At 39.0% G+C, this 24076-nt stretch overlaps 1 protein-coding gene across 16 annotated transcripts in view; it reads right to left on the bottom strand.

The window, feature by feature from the left end:
- The window catches only part of Crtc (CREB-regulated transcription coactivator), a 44996-nt gene that overhangs the window by 13550 nt on the left and 7370 nt on the right, over positions 1-24076 (bottom strand). For 14 of the 16 annotated variants that reach the window (XM_065480817.1, XM_065480809.1, XM_065480811.1 and 11 more), the window contains exons 2-5: positions 3973-4201; positions 2520-2631; positions 473-626; positions 28-237 (exon numbers count right to left, since the gene is read on the bottom strand). In XM_065480817.1, the coding sequence (XP_065336889.1) occupies positions 28-237; positions 473-626; positions 2520-2631; positions 3973-4201 (705 nt within the window). The remainder of the gene's footprint in view (positions 1-27; positions 238-472; positions 627-2519; positions 2632-3972; positions 4202-24076) is intronic. The other 2 variants (XM_065480819.1, XM_065480818.1) reach the window with 1 other exon arrangement.

Here is a 24076-nt window from a genome sequence, read left to right on the forward strand (position 1 = left end):
GCAGATTTTGGGAAATCCTGCACTTACAGCGGCGCCCAAAATGAGTTGCTGCTGCTGCTGCTGTTGCTGTTGTTGCTGCTGCTGGTGCACCTTGCGCCTCGCAACGGGCGAGTGACCAGGGCTGGTGGCCTGCGGGGAGCCGCCCGAGCCTTGCGAGCCGAACGAGAAGCGACCAGACGGCCTGGTCGGCATGCTCGTCGGCGAAAGGGTTGAAGGGCTTGTTGCGCCTTGCGGACTCTTTAAAAGCCCCAGATTTAGAAATGTAGAAGTTGCATTCGCGCGCAGCGCATTCAAGACAGATGGAAACAAGTTTCGACAGAGCAACTAAGGGTATTAATTTAACTTGACTAGAGAGAAATAACTATATGTTATTTTAAAAACAAATTAGAGAATTATGAGATAGAGACTAAATTGTAAGAGTTTTCTCGCCATCAGCACCGAAATCAAACGAGCGAACGGACGAGACACTTACTGTGCTGCACGAAGGACTAATGGGGTCCTCGGGGTCGATTGGTGTCATGCCAGGGGGCTGGTAGTATTGAAAATTGTGCAGGTCTGGTAGCGAGCCAGTGGTGTTTGGTATTGGTATTGAGACTGCATTGGGATCTGTCTGCGTCGGGTCAATACTGAAAGGACAAAAACTGGTTAATTCCTCAACAAAGCATGCCTCATTTACGAATTCAATTTGTTTCAAAGCTGCATAATTGGATTATTATACTAAAATATTCTCGTATATGTGCATGAGTTATGATTACTAAATTATAAATTTGATTTAAGGCAATGTAGATTGGTCGCAATTTAAATTGTTTAATTATATAGCAGTACTGGCAGATATGACAGTTATTACATTACACACATATTTAGTAATCAGTTAAAGGAGGGAGGAAACGATTCCAGTAAAAAAAATACATTTCGCTTATCGTGAAACAAGCTTGTGCTTGAAGAGAATTGTTTTTTAAGAAGAGTGATACCGGAGTCGTACTGATTTTTCCTCATACCCCCGCTAGATTTTATTTTTAAATTTGCTTGGCTTTTTGAAATTTTAATTTAAGACTTAAATTACAATTTAATTATTCACTACTTTCATGACACAAACATAAAAAAGTAAAGCAAAAAAGTGTCAGGAAAATGAAAATTAGCCCCAAGCAGACCACCATTTGATTTTTACTTTTAAGAATGAAATAAAATCATTAACGAAATGCAAAAAATGAGACAGCGACACCCTCAAAAACGGCTTCAAAAACTAATTTACAAGGGGATCCTGGGTTCGTTCCGCTCTGATATGCAATTTTGTTCTCTCTTTTACTTTTAAATGGACCACCAGAAACCAGACCAAAGTTTTCAATCTAGCATAATTTCCGAGTTTCTCACAAGGCATTTTTTTAAATCTTGAAAATAAAATTTTTGTTCAATTTTAATGACGGAGACAAATCGATCGATAAGTACATAATTTTTTAATTTCCAAAAGTCTCCGATATTTTACCATAGAGGTGACTCATGTCGCCTCTAACGTTGAATAAATATTTTTATATTAAATGGTTATCTACAAAAACTCCTAAAACTGATAGAATTTGTTGTATTTTTCATATTTTTTTTTAGTTTTTGTACTAACAATAAATAATTACATGTTTTTTCATTGTAAATTTAATGACTATTAAAATAATTTCGAAAGAAATAATATCACAATATGACGTTAATTATTAATTTAATAATTGCGTTCCCATCGATCGATTCATCTTGTCAAGGAGTTTGCATATCGCAAAATTCAACGTGTGGTAAAAACACCCCTTTATTAAAATCTAACTTCTTAAAGTGTCATTCTAAAACTCGGATTCATAACACGGAAATGATGCTACATATAATTTTATAAACTCATTTCCTTACTAATTTTATAAAAGTAATGAGGTGAAAAATGCATGTTACAGCGAAACGTACCCAGACTTGCTTTAGAAAAATTACATTATTCTTTTAATTTAAGGTGGTTACCGAGTCTACCAAATTTTACAATTTTAAAGTGGAATGATACAGGGCAACAATTGAAAATTATTTAAATTGTTGGATGTCTTAAACAATTGACCGATAAACAATTTGTTCAACAATTTGCAATAGTAAAAAAATGACCTTCCTACAATAAAAATTCAAATTTTGCCAATTTTCTCCAAAATGTACAGTGCTCGAACATATTTTCTTGGCATATTCCGATTCCTCTCGTCGAGATCTGTTCAACGGTGCATGCCACTTATTGGGGAAAATCTTGGTTTTGAAATTAAATCGGATTTCAAGTAAGGAGACAGCCATTGCCATTTGAAAAGCACGGTAACTTTCGAGCCAATTTTCTCAAAAAATTACAGCGCTCCTTAGGTCAATTAAGGTTTTTACTAAATCCTAAGGGACGAGTTTATGCAATGGCAACAAGGGTTTTCAGGCTTTTGCAGTATCATTCCTCTTTAATTCTACCCATTTCTAACAACTCGATACGTTAATATTATTAAAACACAGCAGATTAATGAATTAAATACCTTATCCTCGGCGTAACTCTGCTCACATCACTTGATGATCTATTTATTCTAACGTCGTTATTCACAGCCAAGGAACTACGGTCATTGATTACACCACCCATTGGACTAAGAGCTGCAAAAGAAATCGAGTCGTCAGTGAGTATTCATGTGGAAACGTGCGCGCGTGGTGACTAAATTTAGGCCCACGTGAAACCGCGGCTTTTTGTCTAGGGCGCGCTAGCAAAACAAACGAGCGGCAAGGAAGTAGTGCTGATAAGTAGTGCTGTTTGCCCAAGGTCAAAATTGCAACGCGCGCGCGTGTCTACGGCTCATTTATGCGCAGAAATGAATACAATGGATTATCGACGATTTGATAGAGAGCGCAGGGCGAGTCGAGCAGTAAAGGAAAAGCAAAGCATCTTGCCGAGAGAAGTGGATGCCGATCAGTGTCAACAAAACACACTCATATTTTACTTCAGAGAGATAACATCTTGCACGATCGGCAGGCACGCAGTATCGTTTCTTATTTTTATCTCATCTCGCAGCTGTGCGCTTGGAAAATGTCAAATTATTAAGAACACCAATCAACACTACTTATAAATAATTATTCTGATTACTATAGCTCAATTTTTTATTTCAATGTGAAATATTTTTAGCAACACGTCAAAATTTGGACAAAATAAAACACTCACAACGAAACTAGGATTGCACGTTTTAGATTTGTTGAACACATTGAATTTGTGTAGCCTTTGCTGATGTAATCTACATACAGTGGGGGAAATATTCCATTTGACGGTTTTACCAATTTTCGAGATTTTAAGAAAATGCCCCAAATTTAGAAATAAATTTTTAGTTCAATTTAGCTGAATTTTGGTTTGTAGACACCGTTCAATGAGAAAAATCGGCATGAATATTAATCTCAATTAATTAAAAGAGTTTGCAGTAACTCTTAAAATAAAAAAGTTGCAGATGAATTGAGATTTTTCTGTCAATTCTCAGCAGGAAAATAATTGTTTTCAATTAAATTTTACTGCTTATTTTTACAGCCCAAATACACTACATAAACTATGCTTAGAAAAACTGCCTACACCACATGAGACGTTGAATTGGTTTTATTAGCTGAGAGAACGCGCTAGTAAAAAGTGTCCAAGGGCATTTCCGAAATTAAAATATTTTGACTTGTCCTATCAAGCTGTCTCTTTTACATTCTCTAATATGGTGCTCAGAATGTGTAATTTTATTACTAATTTAGTAAAATGGTCATTCCAGGAAGATTAATCAATTCCGCGAGTTAATTGACCACGTCAATAAATGTTACAATTATTATTAGTTAATTTTTAACTTCCATTTTCCTTTTCCCAAAAACTGCTCGCTTCCGGTTATTTTGAAAAAAGTTCAACAGTCACTGCTCCATTCGCCGGAGTAACCTTGAGGACTACGGAGTAAAAAATTAATGTGCGTGTGTGATATTTACATCGTCTTGGCGAGCCAGGACTGTTTTGTGCGCTGATGGAGCTCTGGTGCAGTGCCGAGTCGCTGCGATGCTTCCAACTCGAGTCAGGCGGCAATAAAAAGGACGAGCTATTGTTGTAGGGCGAGGTGTCGATGCGGCGTTCCCTCCGCATCGGGCCCACGCCGGGACTCCGGCCCCGCTCCCGATATACCGGCTGCTGTTGCGTCTCGGCGATTTCTTCATTGGTAGCCTGAAACAAGGAGAGCAAATTTATCAATAAAATTGTTTTAGATAATTTTCCGGAAATTGAAAAGAAACGAAATTCCCGTTTCTGCGCTTTTCGTTATTTTTTATCATTTTATGTGCGAAAACGGGTGAGTTTTTGTTTTAAATTATCCCTGGTGGGTCCAACGAAGATTCATATGAGTCAAAACATTATAATGGGCTTAAAAATTAATTTCCTCTTCATAATTGATCAAAATTCAGGTAATTTCGAATTTTAATTACTAGCAGGAAAGGTCTACAGATTTTAAAACCGAGAGAATTTTCTGAAATGAATACAAAAATATAAGTTTGTTTAATAAGAACTGAAAATAAATACTTTTTTCTCTTTGTGACTTTTAACAGCCTTGATTTTGGAGAGAGGAACGTGACGTCAAAAATAAAAAATTCGATTAGTTTGTAAGAGAGGACGGTAAATTTTAACCTTTATTTATTTTTATCCCGAAACTATTTAAAAAACCGACTTCTCCCAAAATTTAAAATTTGAGATCAGAAAATCTAGGTGTCTTGTGAGAAAGTAAAACCTAAACCCCGTGAAAACAATTCTGTTATATCGAATTATTAAAATTTAAATATTATCAAAGAATGTTTTCGGCAGCTCCTAGACAGTTTTTTACACTGAAAACACTGCTATCAAGTTTCTTTTTTAATCCTTTAAGCGGTATAATAATTTGCAATTTTGCCTAATTCAAATTTATCCCTATCCAAATCCTCCTTCAGGCGCTTTTTGCAAAGCACACAGGACGCAGCCATGCCCAATTTGATAAAAACCGGCGAGAATTCGACTTCCGCAATAAGCTCGTGCAAATGTTTGCCGCAGCCTGGCAAAGATACAAACTGATCAATTCCTCCTCGCAGGCCGACAGCACAAAAGCAAGAGAGAGAGAGAGGAGCAAAATTGAGCGCCGAGAAATGCAAACATCAAGCAGCTCTCTCATAAAGCGCGCGCAGGGAGAGAAAGAAAAAGAGGATCCGCTGCCGACTGATGCTGCTGAAACTATTTATTCTGCATTGTCATGATATTTCTCTGCTTTTTTGCTCGCGCGCGGATAAGTATTGGTGACCTTGGGTGAGCAGGCGAGCACAAGAAAAGAGCCGAAAAGATGCACTCGCGCCGCGCGCCCAGTGACAAAGTGCGGAGTAAGGACTGGAAGGGACGCCATTACCGCCGCTCGCGGGTACGAAAACAGTTTAAGGCAAGCACACCTTTCTCACGTGTTAGCAACATGCTGTTTGCCTCTTAAAGAGCCAACCAGTCTGGTAAATACGACAAGTAAAGTATTTTGCATGGCACGGATGATTGCTTTAAAAACTACAGCACGATGAAGATAAGGAAATAGTATTTATTTGTTTTTTTCCCAATGAGGAAAGATGCGCACGATGGCGGAAAAATCCCGATTGCTATTATATTGAAACTGGTTTTTGAGGAAAGATTTGAAGCTTACAATGAATCCAAGGAGCAAAACTAAACTTGCGATTTCGAATGGCGCGCACTCTAGTCTAACTCATTTTTTTATTCATGTTTATTCAGAAGATCAGCCAAGAAGATAAACGGATAAGCACTACAAACTTTGAGAAAAAAAATTGTGAAAAATCTACAATTTCAAAGCGGCTAGTTGACTCATTATAGCATATTTTAGTAGTTTTATTAGTAGACTAATTGTGGCTTCAAAATTTATTTTTAAAACTGGTGTTTAATTACCATAATATTTTTTTTTCATTTTTAGAGAAGTATTTATTTCGAATTTATATAAGAGTTAAAAAATTTGCAATTAATTTCCTTGTGTGAAATTTTACATTTTTTTTCTCTCCAAACGACGGTATTGGCGTTTCTTCCAGCAGTGGAGAAGAAGCGGCGAATGCAGTCGTGCGATCGATAAAAATGCGAGCCGAGCTATCGAGATTTGTGAAATAGCCATTTATCAAGAGCACGAATGATAAGAACCGAATCTCGTCGGCAGACAAAATGCTGACTGCAATCGCTGCGAGTGTTATGAACGCGCGCGAAAAATTACACAGGCGTGCACGCGGATGAAAACCACTAAAAAGCTGTTTTTATCGATTTGAAAGAGAGATAACATTTAAAATTCCAACAAAAACGAGGCTTCTTTGAAAATTAAAAGCTAAAAACAGCGCCAATTTAAAAATAAAATGATGAAATGAAGCTAAAATTCCAATTTGATTCGTAAGAGAATTTATGGGATGAATAGAAGACCCGCATAAATACGCTGAGAGATGTTTAAGTGGGTCTTTACAGGGTCCATTGAATTTATTGTTTATGACACTTAGCATAAACCAAATTTTTAGATAAAATTTAAGTAAGCAAAGATAAGAATGATTAGATCTAACAAATTTTTAGTTCATGTCCTTTTCAAGGAGTAATATACAATTATTTGAAAAGAAATAATTTGTAAGTTTCGCCTTGGTAGCGGAAAAATTGCGCATCGGTCAAGTTTTCATTGTTGAGTTGATTGTTGCCTTTTTTGCGTTTGGTTGTTTAGCTAATGCGCAACTCTTCCGCTACCACGAAGATTTTATCCTTTTTGTGCGGCCAGCATTGAACAAACAATAAAAAGTAAGTAAAATATGTTTTCTTTTTAATATCACCTGTCGTAAAAAATAGATAAAAATGTTTAGATGGACGCACAGTCACGAAAACATGCTGTACATTAAAATAAATTTTCCGCTTAAACGAGTAAATTAAACACAACTTTACGCACTATCTCGTGGAAATAAACTGCGCATTTTTTATCAGATAAAGCTGCGAGGAAGGGGAAAATTTTATCAAACGACGATCTAAACATTTTGCTCACTGCAGTTTAATCACGATGCGAACGATCTCATGTAGCAGAGTGACATCAATGAAGTGCGGCTTTTGATATAAATCAACGTCAGAGACAGTGGTTACGTAAAGGTGCATTTATTTGTCTGCGAAATTGGCGTGCGTCTCTTGATGTTTTGTGAGATGAGAAGGAGGAGGAGGAGGAGGAGGCGCGCATACATTCAAGGTGACGGAGGGCGATTTGGCGGTGCACGCACACATTCATTATCCGCAACGTGCGCGAAACCATCTCTGTTCGTGTCTGTATAAAAGTTTTGCTTCCCCAACACGACCACTTGTTCTCATTGGAAATGCCGATTTTCGAGTTAACACGCCACGAATTAAACTATCGCCTTTCTTTCTTCCTCGAAAGAAATAGCAGCAAGCCAGACGGGCCCGTTTGCTTAGGCAGTCGGACGCGCGGAGGAAAGACGCGGCGGCGCTTTCAAGGATAACTTGTGTTGCATCTCGCGGCTATTATGTCGGGGAATTATGGTGAATTAGTTAGTCAGTTGGCGAGAATGCAGCGGTCATTGTGACTCCCCTGCTGTGAGTTAACCCAGGAAATGCGGGCGGCCGCTCAATGGAGTGTATAATGCGATCGAACTGGTGCACTGTTCTGCTGTTTCGTCCTGAATTAATGCAGAAATATTGATACGATTTGTTTTGATACAATGACAAACAGCTCGTCCACGTGACTTTGGTGAGATCATTTGGCATAATCGAGAGCCAATAATAATAAATCATCCTGTTTCTATAAAATGTCTCTGCAGTCAGAGTTTACCCGAGTGTTGTTCATTCCTAGAGGCATGTGTGTTTTTTTTTATTTTAACTGTTATTGCAGCACTGTTGCCTTTTATATTGAATGATTCTTTTTTAATAGACAGTTATTTATTATCTGTAAATATGACAGTTAATGTTGTGAGAAATCCGGAAAATTATTGTTTTCCAATGCATAAAATTATCCAAAAAATGATTCATTTAAAGCCAAAATTGACCTAGGTAGCACTGTAAAATTTTTAGAAAAATGGCTGCTAAGTAAACATACTTTTCAAACGGTGAGGACTGTGTCCCTAATTGAAATCTTATTTTATTTAACAACATAAAGAGCTTCCCCGAAAAAGGTCATTCACCGTTGGATACATCTCGACGAGAGGAATCAAAATCTGCCAAGAATGCATTAAATATTGGAGAATAATGGCAAAACTTTAATTTTAATTGTAGCAACGTCCTCTTTTGATTAATTATTGCGCACATTTGAAAACTACTTGCTTATTTACAAAATTTTTAAATTTTCTAAATAGTTGCCCTGTATAAATCTACTTAACCAAGACGACTGTGTTATAAACCAATTGCTGTCCTGTTTAAATCAAATTTATAGAAAAAAAGATGACACACGGTGAGGCAGGTTTTCAGTGTCTGCGTCAAGACGCGTAACTGAATCTGCATCGATGTGTTTGTATGGCCCACTTAATGATTTCAGCGTAAAAAATCTACCGTTTGTGGACAACTCTAAATCTAAAAATAGCATGAAACGAAATTCAATCAGTTCACTGACAATGACAGGAGTTTAATTTATTCCTATCGTTGTAACATGCGTGCTCTAGATTTCAGCACACAGCTCAATTTAAAAGTTAGTTAAGAATAGATTCACTCACAGTTCACCGGGATCTGCAAAACTAATTATCTAGATTTATTTGCGCAAGAATAATTCAAATTTCTAGAACTAATTTCCTCACATTATTTTTTAGTTAAAAAAGTTTGATAAATCTCGGTTGCGCATTTGAAACATGAGCCAACACGAGGCTGTGGAATGGAGAGCGAAAATTACAAATGGACATCAGCAGGCAGTGTGTGATTTGACATTTAAATTCCTGTCGAGTGTGCGTCAGGGGCCGATCATCACGACGATAATAATTCCAAATCTCATTGACTTGTTAATCAGCAGCTCGGATGCGGGAGAGCCCAGTACGAATTGCCTGTCCGGTGGACACGCCGACGCCGGATTTGCATTTTCCAGCATCATTTTTGTTTGGAAACAAACTGCGGTTCTATCTGCTCAGCACCCGACGAGTGCGAAACACGATAGGCGATTAGAATTTCGCCACCGGGCGATGCGTCGTCAGTCGAGGAGTCGAAATGGAGAAATGCGAGCAGCCGTGTTGAACGCCTTGCGTTGTGCATTTCGATCTACCAGAAAATGGGGAGCAGAAGCAGCTCGTGGGCGTCAGGTCGTGATATTTGGCACTGCCGGCGAACATTGAATTAGGATCGGCTCATTTCACGCGAGGATGTTACGTATATTTTTAAAATTGGCTTGTCTGATTGATTTTCTGTACCCCGAGGGACATGGACGAATTTCATCCAAAAAGCAGAGAGGAATATAATATGCAAATTTTACAGGTGCTGCTGAGTTTTTTTTGCGTAATTATCATGTTCGGAGCTGTTCAACCATTTGTCCAATAATTTGCATTTTATTATCACCCCATTTTACCGTTTTTAACAGCTTATTTATACCAACATTTGTGCAAGAACTAGTATGCAAATGATTTTTTTAAACTTTATGGTTTCAACATATTATTTGGCCAGTGCTACGTTATGAAATCTATTTTTAGTCTATATAGGGTTTTGCTAAAATTAACATTATTTTCGCCATGATATTTAAATGTAGAGGTCAAGTTCGTAGTCAGCGTTCTGAATATAAACTCAGATTTTTTTCATTGAAGAAAAACCTTACATTTTATGCGCCCTGACGAAAATTTATGGAGGAGAACAGGAGAAGTAGCGAAAAAATGGGTTTCAGAAATGAAAGAGGGCAATTATCATGATTCTACCAGCATGAACGTTCACTTTTTGCAATATTTCTTGTTTGCTAGACTCTGCAAGATCGTTGGACACAACCATGGACAAAAATTAACGTGGCGACGGGGGACAGAAAAAATATTATTTTAGCAATTTAAGGGTCTTTAATTTCTGCTTGAGCTGAGATGTTGAGAGGAAAATCTACATTGCATCACTTAAGTTTATAAAAAAACCCAATGAGCTCACTTTAAAATTAGGCAAATCCTGCAATAAAAAATATTTACTTGGATCGACATTAGCATAAAAGAATTTAAGTAATTAAATTTTTAAAGTTGTTTTGCATTAATTTCTTCAGCTCATTCCAAAAATTTAGTCCTATTCGCACGAATAAAATTGAAATATTTTTTTAGTTCAGCTTATCAATTAAAAATATAGTATTGGTTTTTCCCGATGAAATTCAATTAGTCCTCGCCTGATGGAATGGAAAACATATGAATTCCCACGCACCGGATATTCCGCCCTCACTTCCAACCCTTTTAACTTTGCAATCTCAGAAATGAAAGTGCCCCACTTAAATGGCCGAGGGGGTGGAATGGAACGGCAAATAATTTCCAATGATAATAAGTCGCGCGGCGCTTTATTTTTAGCGAAAGATCGATGCTCTCTTGTCAAAGTGCGGAGGCCAATCAAATTAAATCACTTTCCCTGGCTGCTGCCGTCGCACTCCTTCCGCGCACAAAAGGTGCAAGAAAGCCGGCGCTCAGATGCAAAAATCGATAAATCAAGGCTAATTAACAGGAAATAATGCGCCGTGATTACTCACGGTGCTTCTCCCCTGTCGGGCACAAAGAGAATTGGATGGAACACTGCAAAAAGGGGTGGATGCGAAACGGTAAGTGCTCTCATCTGAAATCAGGCTTGAAAGGTAAAATTAGAATTGCACTGAGTGTTTATATTTAGAAAAGATTCAAGCGAAATGGAAATTTACCGAGTCGGAATATTTTATGTTTTCTGTGAAATTTGAATACTGCATTTTTGGATTAAGCGTTTCCACGAGAGTTTACAACTTTTTTGGAGCTAAATTTTTAGTTTGTTTAGGAGGTGTCGAACTAACAAAGTTCAACTTAAAAAATGCGAGGTCAATCAAATATGTTCGATTTGGAAGCCATCAGGGCGATCAGGATCAACATTAGGGTATTTCCTCAATGCTGTACCCAAATATCCGACAAAAATCAACACAATGCAAATAAAAAAATTATATTTTTGTTTTATAAATGATGAAATTTTTGAATACCACGCGAATTAACGTAAATAATGCTTGAAACATACTTCCAAATCCTATACTAATTAGGAAGGGTTTAATTTTGCATTCCAATGTTTACATAACGGATTCGAAAATTATTTGCTCTCGCTTCCAAAGCAAAAACAAACAGTCCGTAATTTGTGAACATGAACACTCAGCGGACCGAAATGTTTCATCCCCAGCAGAGACACGGGCACACATTCCGACGGGGCGAACGGTGCGGAAGTAATGCAAAAAGGGTGCTAATCAGGTTCGCCAACGGCGAGTGCGCACGTCCGTTCTCTTCTGGTTGTGGCGAGTCACGAGAAAGAGGTCACGTGAGGAGCCGTGACCTTGATTGCAACACGGCACGGGGAAGGAAAGGGGTTGGTGTCGGTCGGTGGGCTCGCGTTCGCCGCATGCACAGTGCAGAGAGTGAGCCGAGCCGGCGCTGGCACAGCGCCGTTGCCTATCGATCCGCGGCGCCAAGCAAGGGTGTGCGAGTGAGTGAGTTTGTGTGTGTGTGTGTGTGTGTGTGTGTGTGTGTGTGTGTGTGTGTGTGTGTGTGTGTGTGCTGTGCGCGGCGCGGCCGGCCAACCTACCAGCACATGGCCCACATTCGCCGCCGGAGCAACAAGCGACATTGGCGGCAACGCCAGCCAACCCCGCTCCGCGCTCTTATTGCAGATTTCTTCGCCGGCCAGGAATGCCGGCGAAGGGACGCAGAATAGTCACCCTCTGCGCATCCTGGCATCGCCGAATTACTGCTTTCCCTTTCTCGCAGTTTCGCAAGCACGAGATATTTCAGGAACTGATTTCATTTCCTTTCATTTCTCTGCGGTTAATTTAAAATAAATTGGTAGTTCCGTATATGATTCTCGTTGGTTTCTTTTGCTCTAATTAGATTTTTCTGCTTTGGGGAAAAGGATTTTGTATCATTCGTTACCGCTGATTGACGACTCTACCACCAATCAGCAAGTTTAGGCCTCGAAAACTTTTATACCAGATTCAAGCTCTGCGTCGCATGGACGGAAGAGGTTGTTAGGCTTTTTAGCTTGCTAATAAAAAAATATAATTTGGATGATTGTGGTTTAAAAAAAGCCAGGTTTTATTCACAAAATTTCCACACTTGTAAATAAAGTTGTAAATTTAAAACTGTTGAATTATATTTTGTTTTGTGGTTTGATTTGTACACCAATGGAAAAAAGTATTATTTATTTGAATTAGCAAGATAAATTGAGTGAACTTTTGACATAGCTTGATGACCTGGAAATTTTGTAATTTTGATCAGGATTGATGAGACTGATGAGAGGAATCCAATTAAGATCATTTTTTTAATTGGATCGCGAAATGAGAAAGAAATTGCGTTGTTTAAATTTTCCAACATTAATTCTTTTTTTTTGAAATACCAAAAATGGAATTCTTTACAAATTTGTTACGTATTCTTTAAAAAGACTGTTGAAAATTTTGTTGATTTTTCTCGAAAAGAAAAAAGAAAAAATATTTTAAATTTAAAAATGTTGATTTTCAAAGTTTACCTTTGTGCATTACTTTTCAATGAGGCTTTTGCGTGTTTCAATCACAGGAAATGGTTAGGAGCTCGCGTGAGAACCAATAAAACTCACTGGCCATTAGCACGCTGTGCAGGCGGTACAGCTGTTTCTGCGATTGAGCGGTCGTAAGCCTGCACTTGACTCGTACAATATATAGCGGAGCAGAAAAAAGCTGCTAACAAGGATTGAATCTACGAGCTTTATACAACCTGTAATTTTAATCTGTTAAAGAGATTGGGCGGAATCCACTTAAGATTGTATTAATTAAACCTATAAAGACGTTTTAACGTCGTAATTTAACAATCGCATCACAGCCGACTCCTTTCGGGCTTTATCCTTCATCTCAACTTATTGCGACGAAACAAAATTATATTATGCAATTACAGCCTACTCGGGCGCTTTGGAGATAAAAGCCGCTGCTGGAGCCTTTATCAAAACCACGCGCGCCAGCAAAGTTTTTAATCTTGGAAAGCAGGAGGGAAGGAAGTTTTGAAAAACTTGTGCGAGCGAGCGAGCCGGCAAAAGGCAGAAGGGCGGAGGACTACCAATCGATCGACTTCAGTGGGCGCAATGTGACTTTCTGGTCGTTTCGACGAACTGATCATCGCATCGGTCATTATAATATAATATTGACTGACTGACTGGTCCGAAGGGGGCGGCGGGCGGGAGCGGGGGGATAATTGTTTATTCAGAGCAAAGTGGCTCGTGCGGATGTCTGGACGTACATGTGAATTTTAATAAATAAAGAGCGGTGTGTTGTCAATGCAGCCCGTTGGTCACGCTGCCGAGACAAAGCGGCCCACCCCGTCCGCCCACACACCCACCCCGGGAGCCGGTCGCGATCGTGAATCAATGCGGGCCAGGATTGACGGATGCACGAGTGCGGCCACAAGTGGAAACACGGGTGGCGGAGGCAATAAAGAGAGATTCCACGTTCGATAGCACTCGTGTGCGGTGCCACTGTTATTGCGAAAGCCGCTTCGCCGGGTGGAATATCAAACCAGGCCGCGGGGTGACTTGGAAATAAATGCTTCAAATATCTGCTTTGCGTGATATTTCGCGAGACAAGTACAAAGTCATGAAGTTTAAGTGGATCGATACTGAATAGTAAATATCAAATGAATTTATTTTTGGCTTTAAAAAAATTGCAAAGCCAAAGTTTTTGAGAAATTCAGCTCTTTAAAATTATAGACTACTGAAAACGATGAGAGGACTTGCAATCAGCGAAATAAATAATCAGGATTTTCAATAGGGAGCGGTAGAATGTTTACCGCTTCATCAGAGTACTTGGAAAATTTCAGCTCTTTTCTAATTTTTAGAGAGTATTATTTAAAAATAGGAATGATTTTTAAAACTTTTCAGTAAATATATTTATCTACTTTAAAAAATATTGTTAAATTTTTCATGTTATTGCTACAGTAATAATAAAAAAATTGTCAAAGAAAACATGTTATCAGGGTAACAGTCACTGTAAATATAACAAAAAATTAATAACACCAACAGTTCTCCAAACTTGTTCTTCGACCAAGTTGAAACTTCAACTAATCTCATTAAATATCACAAATTTTACAAACTTGGTTCAGTGAAGCTAAGTTTGCACAGAAGCCAAATTTTAAAGTGGCAAAGTTTCCCCGACTCGGTGCACACATGGGCTGTTGGTGGAACGGGCGAGCGAAAATTAGCATATTTAAGCGCACGTTGATATAAGCGGATACGGACCAAATTGAATTAATGATTATTTATTGCGCGAGATTCACGGTCATTATCTTAATTGCCTCCGCCGAAAAGGATTAGAGAGAGCGAAGCGAGCGAGCGAGCCGGCGCATGCGAGGAAAATGGTGTTAACTTTAGCAGTCGACCTGCAAACTGTGATGAAAATTTTCAAACATTTTTCGCAAACTTAATGGGATGTAATTTTTTTAATTTACGACGCAAGAGTTGACAGCAAGTTTGAATGATGCAAAAATAAACCCTGGAAATTTTTATATTATTTATCTTTCAAGGTAAAATAATATGAAAAAATTCTATTTTTTAACTTCTTTAAATTTCTAGAATCAAGATTCTTTACTAAAATTTTCTTACCTTCTAAATTCCTGCTAAACAGCCCAATTAAACAGTTTTACTAATCTTTAAGTCTTCAAAATTAACCAGTTCAGTTTTTTTAAAAAAAAAAATAATCAAAGCTTCATGGCTTATAAATTTTAATGAAAATATAATCAAGCATTAGAGATCCAAACCGGTCAGGACACCAATCAAATTAATATTTATTGCATTCTAAAGCTAGTAAAAATATTTTCTGCAAAAAGACAAGCCTCGTTAACACTGAAATTAACAGCCGTCATTTTTAATAGAGGCGTGTGCACTCTTGACCAGACACTCATTAAATTTAAAGTAGCGTAAAATCTTTATCAGAGATGTAGCAACTATGTTCGTTATTCAAAAGTAATTAAGAGCGAATTGTGACGCGGAGAAGTAGAAAATTTCGCAAGTGGAGGAGTCAGAGAGAGCCGTGGCAGGGGAGGGCATTATAAATAATTTTTGCGCATGCAAATGACTCGTTTCTTCGCCAGGCGAGCAAGTGAGAGCCGGTCTGCGAGAGGGCAAATCTGAATAATGCAGGAGAAAAGTGCCTTTGCCGCAGCTTTTGCAGAAAGAAAATCGACCGCGCGGCGGACGGTCGGTCGGTCGGTGGGGCGGCGGCGCCTCCACTTTGCCGCGCAGCCAACTGCCGCCGCTGCCTTTCCTCGCCTTTTGTGCGCCCCGCCGGCAACTCTTTCACTCTTTCTCACGTATAATGAGACACTCGGCCGCCAACACCACTTTTAATTAGGATAAATTTATTAATTCGCGAGAGAGGTCGGTGTTTGCCGCGGCCTTTGATGAGCCGACTGCGGCCAAAGCCAATTTGTCGCGCCGACGGGCCGCGAAAAAACGCGCTGCCAATGTTTATTTGTCGCGCGCGCGGCTCGCTTCCTGTGTGCATTCTGTATTGCACACAGCGCACCGAAGACTCAACAGGCGCTTTCTCGCCCTTTGGCACAAATCTGCAGCCGTTGACGAGCTACGTTTTAATTAGGCGATGAAACGTACTTGCAATTAGAGCAGTTATTAGCGACAGGACGATATATGTATTCACACCGAGTTGCAAAGTGTTTGCTAATTGATTTCCTCCAAGCTGGAGTATACGCTTGTATTAGTGCTGAGAGAAACTATCTTCAGCAAGCGAGGAAACCGCTTTTTATCAGGACGGGAAATTATTTTAACCGCTTCGCATTCTTTGGAAAATCTTGCCGTTGAAATGATCCTGAATTCAGGGGACTGAGTGAGTGAGTTCTATTTGCATACATGTTGTCTCGGGACAATTCAATAAATCCTTTGTGTCGCAGAAAACACCCACCTCTGTCGTTTCCAATCGTTCAAAACAAACACGGCATGTCAATAATAAGAGAACAATAATGGCGATATAAGAGAGCTTGGCGACGAGAGATGACAAGACGGCACAAGACAAAAGATTTCTGAAAGTCGCTCCAAAAGAAAGAGCCTCCTTTCCTCCCCATCCGACTGGCTGATCCCCTGGCTCTATAAGAGGAAACAATCACAAAGAATTAAATCGCCTTCACCTTTGGCAGCAGCTGTCAAAAGCTTTACCTTTGAAAGCAAAAAACTATTGGAGAGTCAATATAAAATCATTACCATTTTAATTTAATTTTCTTGTGATCTCCAATTAATTTTAATTTTTGTCTGTTGATGGTAAAATATTTTTCAACTCTAATAAAAATTGCTACTAAAAAAATCACACCGTTTGCAGTTTTTTACTGAACCAACATAAAAAAATATCGTATCTTCAATCAATTTTCTCGACAAATAGAGTCTGCACACCATTTTTCAGCATGATTGAATAAAAATTGCCACTTTTTTTAAATAAATTAATAGATTGAAACTTTTCATCAGTCATTTTCTTATGATTTCATGAAAGTCTACTCGCATGATGCAAGAAATACTTTTAATTTCGGAAAAGGTATGCACTGTTGCAGCAACTCCACGTGAGCTTTGCTGAGATCTGGAGCTAAATTGAAAGAAATATTATTAATTTAATATTCAAGCCTCAAGCCTCGCAAATAATAATTTTAAATCAATTGTTACGGAGAAATTGACCCGTAGGCCATTCCTCCAATCGAACAAACAGAGTTTCTCTAATTGACTGGCAGATGGTCATTATAAATCGGGGACTCCTTCGTTGCACGCATGGAAAAAACACGGAAGCGGTCTGCGTTGGATTTTTGCGCCCAAAAGAAGAGGAGGAGTGTGTGAGAATTAGATGTTCAAGGGCACGGCATTTGTTTGCTGTTGGCTGCCGCCAAGTTGCTGCCCCGGCCACAAAGCGTATTATCATTAAGCATATGCACACACGCGGCCAACAACTCGCGCAAAATATAGCGGCGAAGCATTTCCAACATTACACTGACCGCCAGCATCAAGCAAGACGTAAAACAGCTCTTGCACGATCGAAATGTACTGCGAAATTTGAATTTAAATATTTCTACAATTCTCTCAGGCTTTTTAGCTATAAAACTATTTATAATAATAGATTGTTCAGCTGCTGGAGCGTTGTACAACAATTAAAGTCGGTAAATTGCTACAAGCGATGAGCTACAGTTTTAATGCCACATACAAGCATTTTTACGACAAACAAGAGCGTGTGTGAGAAGATAGCGAAGAGGCGTTTGCTGGACTGGCGAGTAAACACGCGGATGAGACTGTTTCACACCAGAAAGCAAACGGTTTAAATAATTTGTTTAAAAAGGTCTGCTTGCACAGTTTTGGCCTTCAAAACACTCCACCGCAAGCGTTGAAACGAGAGATGCAAATTTTCAGTGGACTCAAAGCCAGAAAAAAATACTGAAGCTCGTTTGGTCAGACAAAAAACTAATAATGAGGTCATGTAACTTGTGTCTTTTTCCCGTTGGATATTCATGATTTATTTTTATTTTGAGTCAAATCTAGAGTATATATATTTAACTGAATAAATTTGCAGCGTACATTATATTTTAACTGTATTTCAGTAGCTTGTATTTTCTGTTCTACAACCCAGCGTACACGGTTACATCAGTTAGCATCGCAGATCGATATCTCGACGCACAACTAAAAACCGCAAACATCACTCGTTCTTGTCCCAAGGCGCGTCAACTTTTCCCGCCGCCTCTACCTTGGGTTTTTATGGTCAAGAGTTGCAATGGGGCGACGCATCTCTGCATCTGTGCGAAGATTTATTCTTTCGTTGCATCACATAGAGAGATAAAACGACCTTTGCGCTCTGCAAATGCGCCGTACTTTCAACTGAAAGAAAGATGGGAGCGTGCGATCACTCCATCTTTCATTTGTCACAGATCAATTACCCGTCGCGCTTTTTTATATATGGAGAGTCGACTTTTATACGGTGCTCGACTTTCGCACGCTCGTGACATAATAACATTTGCATTTCCCAGTCGGTCCTGTCAATCCATCTTTTACGTCAATATTGAGTGATGGAAGGCGCCGTTAGACTGCACCACCGTCGACTCTTACTACTTCAAATTTCAGATTAAAATTCAATTTGTCGATTGTGGAAGCCCTTTAGTATTCAGAGCTTTTTCAGGTGAATGAGTGAGAGTTCAGATCAAATCTTGAAAATGTGCATTCATGGCGTAAAAAGAGTTTCTTTGATGGTCTGAAAAAAACAATCGGTCCAAAAAAAATCGCGGAAGAAGAGAATGCAAAGTTTTTTAGTCTCGAAAAACTGTTGGTAGGTTTCTTGTGCGATTGGTTTCCAGCATGTCAAAATAAATGTTTTTCCTCAAAACATACAGAAGCAGGATTTTAAATTGTAAGAAGTGTTCCCAAAGATTTAAATGAATGGTGGCGCCACTGTTGGATGCTTTGGACACTAAGGACTATCCAAATAAACAAATTCGTATCATACTCCAAATCAAAATCAGTTGAATTAAAATGCAATCTGAAATTTGAAAGGGGAAGGTGTAAATTTATCCCTCTTTTTAACGGTTTAATCTAAAAAAGTAACCATTTTAAATTAAAAAATAATTAACAAAACAGCTTTAATACGCAAAATCTCTGGAATTTGGATTTTGTCATCTGCAATTACGAGCTCCTTACTCAAGGGACCCTCGCAACTGATGCTTGATAGAGGAAATACGGTTGCGTGTGCAGAGTGTCAACTCTTTCGGAAGTGCCAAATTGAAATCGACGTGCTGTGGAAGCGAATCGAAGGGGCAATTAACTCGTGAATAAATTATACGCGAAAAATGAATTAGCCGCTCTCGTGCGTAGAGTGGCGGCACGCGTCTCACCGGGGTCGCGAAAGCAGGGTTGCCCTCCCGTTAGTCCATTAAGCGTTCCCAGAATCGAGCCCAGCATTTGCATATCCAATTAAAAATGCTGCACACGCCTCGACTTGCATTATAGCGGTTTTAAAAATTTAATGTTGATCTCCACCTCCTTTTTTAAAAAAAAGGTTTCACCCAGAAAAAAACGGATAGATAATTCATGTTTTGAGTGTACTTGCTTTTGCTAAAAATAAATAAGAGATTGTTTTTACAGTTCTAGTAATAAATGGCTTCCAAATTCTGGTTCTGACACACGCATGTCCCGGTCTGACAAATATCATCCAGTTTTAAAAGCCTCTCTCACAAGTTGCTTCAGGGAAAAATAAGTGAAATGCAACTTTTTTCATTTTCGCAGAAGAAGAGAGAGCTCCATCTTGGCAAAATTACAGCTCGCACGTGTTTGGCGCGCGTCAAGTGGAAAGAAAGCACGAGCAGCGAGCGTTCCATCTCAATTTCGAGTTCATCCGAGGCCCGGAAAATGCATACACATAAAAATGGAAATTGCCGGGGGCCGAATCGAAAAGTGGCCTCTCGGTGTGCGCGAGTGACTGACTTTGCGAGTGAAAGGCTTGTCTAATCTATTTGCGGCGGCGGCCCAAAGTTAACGTGCGCTAAAAATAACCGCGCGAGCAGCATTTATATTTTGCTGCGAGTGAGAGTGCAGCCCTTTATTTATTTATTTACAAGTGGAAATGTGCGGCGCGCGCCGCGCGCGATCTTGTGACTACTCGGCCAGCGTTTGCGGGTGTTCTCTGTATATTCCGCGCGCCTTGTTTTTGTTTCCTTCGCACTCTGGAGAATATTTATGCCCGCTTTACGTGCGGCAAGTAAAAGTGAGCTTCCATGGAGGAAGAATTATACCTAGGTGGCACATGACTTTGAACAAATCCTCTCCAAATTATTGATTTCAAAAGCTGTGTGGTTTTTCTTTTATTTAATTAAGATTATCACTGTGGCAAAAAATGGCTAGGATGAATATTTTAGCAAAAATTAACACCAAAAATATAGCGAAAAACTTCTGATATTGAAATATTCAACTGATTTAAATAGCGTTTCTAAAGTACGTCAAATAATAAAGATGCAGTGCTCGCTATTTGATAGGCATGCAATTTTTTTTTTAAAGTAAAGCTTTACAGGAAAATTGTGAAAATCATTTTTATCTTTATTTAAAATTCTCTTAAAAAATTGGAGAAGAGCTAAAATTTTCCCAGATTAAATCGGTTTGAAAGTTTGCACGTCAATAAAGCATGTCTTCTTTTTGGAAATTAGGATTTTCGTCTCCAGAAAGAAAATTTACATCATAATTCGCACACCATTAGATAGATCGCGAAGAGAGGAATCGAAATCAAGCGAAAAATCCGTGACAAACCGTTTTATTTTACGATAAATTTAGTAAAATATGATATTTAATAGTTATTTTGTACTTGTTTTATCCGCACTCTTCAAATATTCCAATTCACTGAAATTCAGTCTAGACTTACTAATCCATCATCATTAACCAATGCCAGTGTATTTATATCTAAAGGAAATCATTCTAGATCGTCGCAAATTTAATTTTGTTTTGTGATTTTAAGAATTTTATATATTTTTACATATTTAAATTGGTAAAAAAATTCAAACCCTTTTTTAGTAAGAGTCAGGACTGGTTGTTCTATAAACACTTTCCCAAATAAAATTTTTTTCGCCTGAAAAAACAATCCTGCGCTCATTCATTTTGAAAAAAAATCTACCTACATTAAAAAATGCATTGAATATGCGGCAACATGAAGCAGTTAAGTAAAAAGGATTTAAAGCACGCTCTTCATGCCGTAATTCAATAATCTATCGATTCTCAGTATAAAACTCGAGATATCTCGCAAGCCGTGACCCCATTAACAGGGTTGAAAGTATCTCTGTGTTCACCCTCGATGAGTGCCTTCCTTCCTCCTCGGCACCGTACAGTTTCCTTTTCGAAATGAACACTGCAGAGGAGTCTCGCCGTTCTCTCTCTCTCTCTCCTCAGTCGGCTGAAGAACATGCAAATTTTCCACTCGAGCAATTCATCTTCCACCGAGAGCGCGCGCGACGGCGGTGCTCGAGAGAATAATGCAATTCCGCCGCTTGCTCGCTGCTGCTGCTGCTGCATCTGGCTGCACTTTGCATATTGCGAGCAGTCACTCAGTCACTCACTCTCGCCAGCCAGCCAGTCAGCCAGCCAGCCAGCGCACACAAATCAATATTGTGCACGGCGCGAGCGAGCAAGGCCGAACTCGAGAGAACTGCCCGCCCCGCGCGCGCCGTAATTACAATGATAATGGCTTCGAACGTTTTGTCCACGTGCTCGGCGCCGCTCGAATTCAAGCGTACATTTAGCGAGTGGCAAAAAACTGCCTGCACCCTGCTGCTTTGAATAGTTGATGCTCACATCAATTAGTACAACGTGACGTTTTGTTTGTTTTTCGCTGCACTGGGACGGAGGAAATTAGCGCTTGTGAATGGTAATAAATCCGGTTGCAAGTGCACGTGCAACGTCCGACCGGTCCGACGTCGCCTTCAGAAGATTTATCTGCGTGATTCATTCTGAAGGATTTTAAAAAAGCTTGGCTTTGCGATTGGCGCCAATTTTTGCATGATCTCAATGTGATATCAAAATCATTCCTAAATTTTCTTAATTGCATGAAAATTTCGCTTCTAAATTTCTAGAGAAACTATGCAATGAAGATTGTTTTATTTTTTAATCCTCTAATTTCGCCATCCATCCTGTTTTTTTTGTGCGCTACTGTTTCAATTTTGAAATAAAAATTGAAGCAAAATATTTTAGAAATGCGAGACTTGTTTCTTTTGTGAAACCCTACACCCTACCATGCTTCTGGATTAATGATATAAAAAATTAAATAAACACCACGTACGTCACGTTTAATCCTCACTTTTTGCTCTAATTACTCCGCAAAATATCCAATTAGCGAATTTCAGGAGCATTGGACCAAATTGTAGCAAGAATAAATCCTAAATATAAATGTACTGTGTGAAAATAGCACTCATCAAGTTTATATAGCGGAATGGAGACCAATAAAACAATTTCCACTAGACGCGATTGATAATGTTCTCTCATTTCTCTCATGTAACGATTTGTTTTCCCTCACGACCATCAAAGCGAAGCGCGAACTAATCGTTTCATTTGTCAATTAACGCCCGAGTACCATGCCTCTCTTTCCGAGTGAGTGGGCCCACGAGCAAGATGTGTCGCAGAGCAAGCACATCTGCGGGCGGGCGGCCGCGGAAGTGTAAAACACAGCGGCGGTGGCGGGCGGGCGCTCGCTCGCTCCTTCGCTCTCGCTTTGTGGGCAATTGGGAGAAAAGAAGCAGCGGCGGCCAGCTTGCCCAAGTATTTATAAAATGGTGTGACCCCGCCGCAGCTTGCATCACGCTGCATTTCAAAATAAACCCAAGTGAGCCGTTTGGCTTTTGGGTGTGCAACAAGCTCGCGAGAGCATCGCTCCCGCCGTCAGGAACAAAACACAACAGCGAAAAACTTGTTTGACCTCAAACGTCTCAGCATACTTATAAAGCATCTCGACGTTTTGGCTTTAATTATATGCTTTTCGGAAATCACCAGGACGGGTATTTTAATTATTACTTCCCTGCAGTCAAAAAGGGGAGAATTATTACGATCAAATTTTTGTGGTTTGGTTTATGCACGGGACAAGATTATCCGTTTCTTTTTGACAGCACTGCATAATATTTTAAAAATGAGATAATATATTAATTTGTATTTCTCAACTTTCAGCATGTCTATAACGCGCCAGATAAAATATAAAATTATTTAGACAGGCTAATTTAATATGTGGCTCTTACAAATTGCTCGAAAAATATTTTCCAGCTAAAATCGTGAAAAAACTTGATTTAAAATAATTTAAAAATAAAAAGTTGTCTGCACTAATTAATAAAATTCTTAACTATGTCAAATTTATATGTATTGAACAAAAATTAACTGGTCCATATGAAATTAGTAATTTATTTGGCATCTGTTGACTTTAATTTCAAATTGAAATTATTTTGCTCTCCGCAGAATTTTCCTTTACTTTACACTTGACAGAAACAATTTGCAGTGAAACGCGCGAGTCCAGGTTCGATCTGGACTGGAGCCGAAGGGTTAAAGCGCCCGCCGAGAGCACTGATATTCCCACACAATCGAGCCCTTTTCCGGACGTCAGGTGCAGCTGCGGGAAAACGCGATGGAAAAGCGAATGCACGAAGAGAAGAAGTGAAACGGAAGAGCGACATTTCTGTACAAAGAGCACCATTAGCGAGCGAAGCACGCTCGTTTTTATTGGTGAGTAAAATGTGTCGGGTTTATAGAGGAATGTTCAGCACCAACGACCTGTAACCGAATAGATTTAAACGGTGCCGCTCCTAATTGGACCTTTCGATGCAATGACGTAATTTCGTGCGTAACGTGAGAATTTATATTTGACGAAGAAAAATAGATGCTACGTGATGCGGAAAGTTATTTTACTGCGAGAGGAACTAAAATTGAAAATAATTTTCAATTGGATTTTTCATAGTAGGTCTTCACAGGATAAAAATTATCACCTTTTTAAATTATTTGAACTGGTAGCTAGTGGTAATGAGTTTTTTTAATTATAGAATCTGGCACTACACAATTCACACTTACTGTAAAAATCAAATCAGGACAGAGGAAAAATTTAAGTTCAGATTTTGGCCAATTTCTTGAAAACTATTTGATTCCTTACATCGCGATTATTTTGAAACTTTTAATCCGATTTTCTCGAAAATTTAAATTTCAGCTCTTTCCCGATTTTCACATAGTATTCTAAGTAAATAAAGATTACTTTTGTATCGTACCAGTGACAATTCTGTTTAATTTAGTTTATTCACCGCTGGCCGAAACCTAATTTTTCCGGGAAATTTTGTGCCTCAGCAGTTTACAAGAAATGCTCGAATTCCTAATTAGACTTGCTTGGCAGCAAGCGCGAGAAATAAGCTATTGTCGGCCGCGAAGCTG

This window comes from Cloeon dipterum, chromosome 2 (genome assembly GCF_949628265.1).
Source record: "Cloeon dipterum chromosome 2, ieCloDipt1.1, whole genome shotgun sequence".
NCBI lineage: Eukaryota > Metazoa > Arthropoda > Insecta > Ephemeroptera > Baetidae > Cloeon > Cloeon dipterum.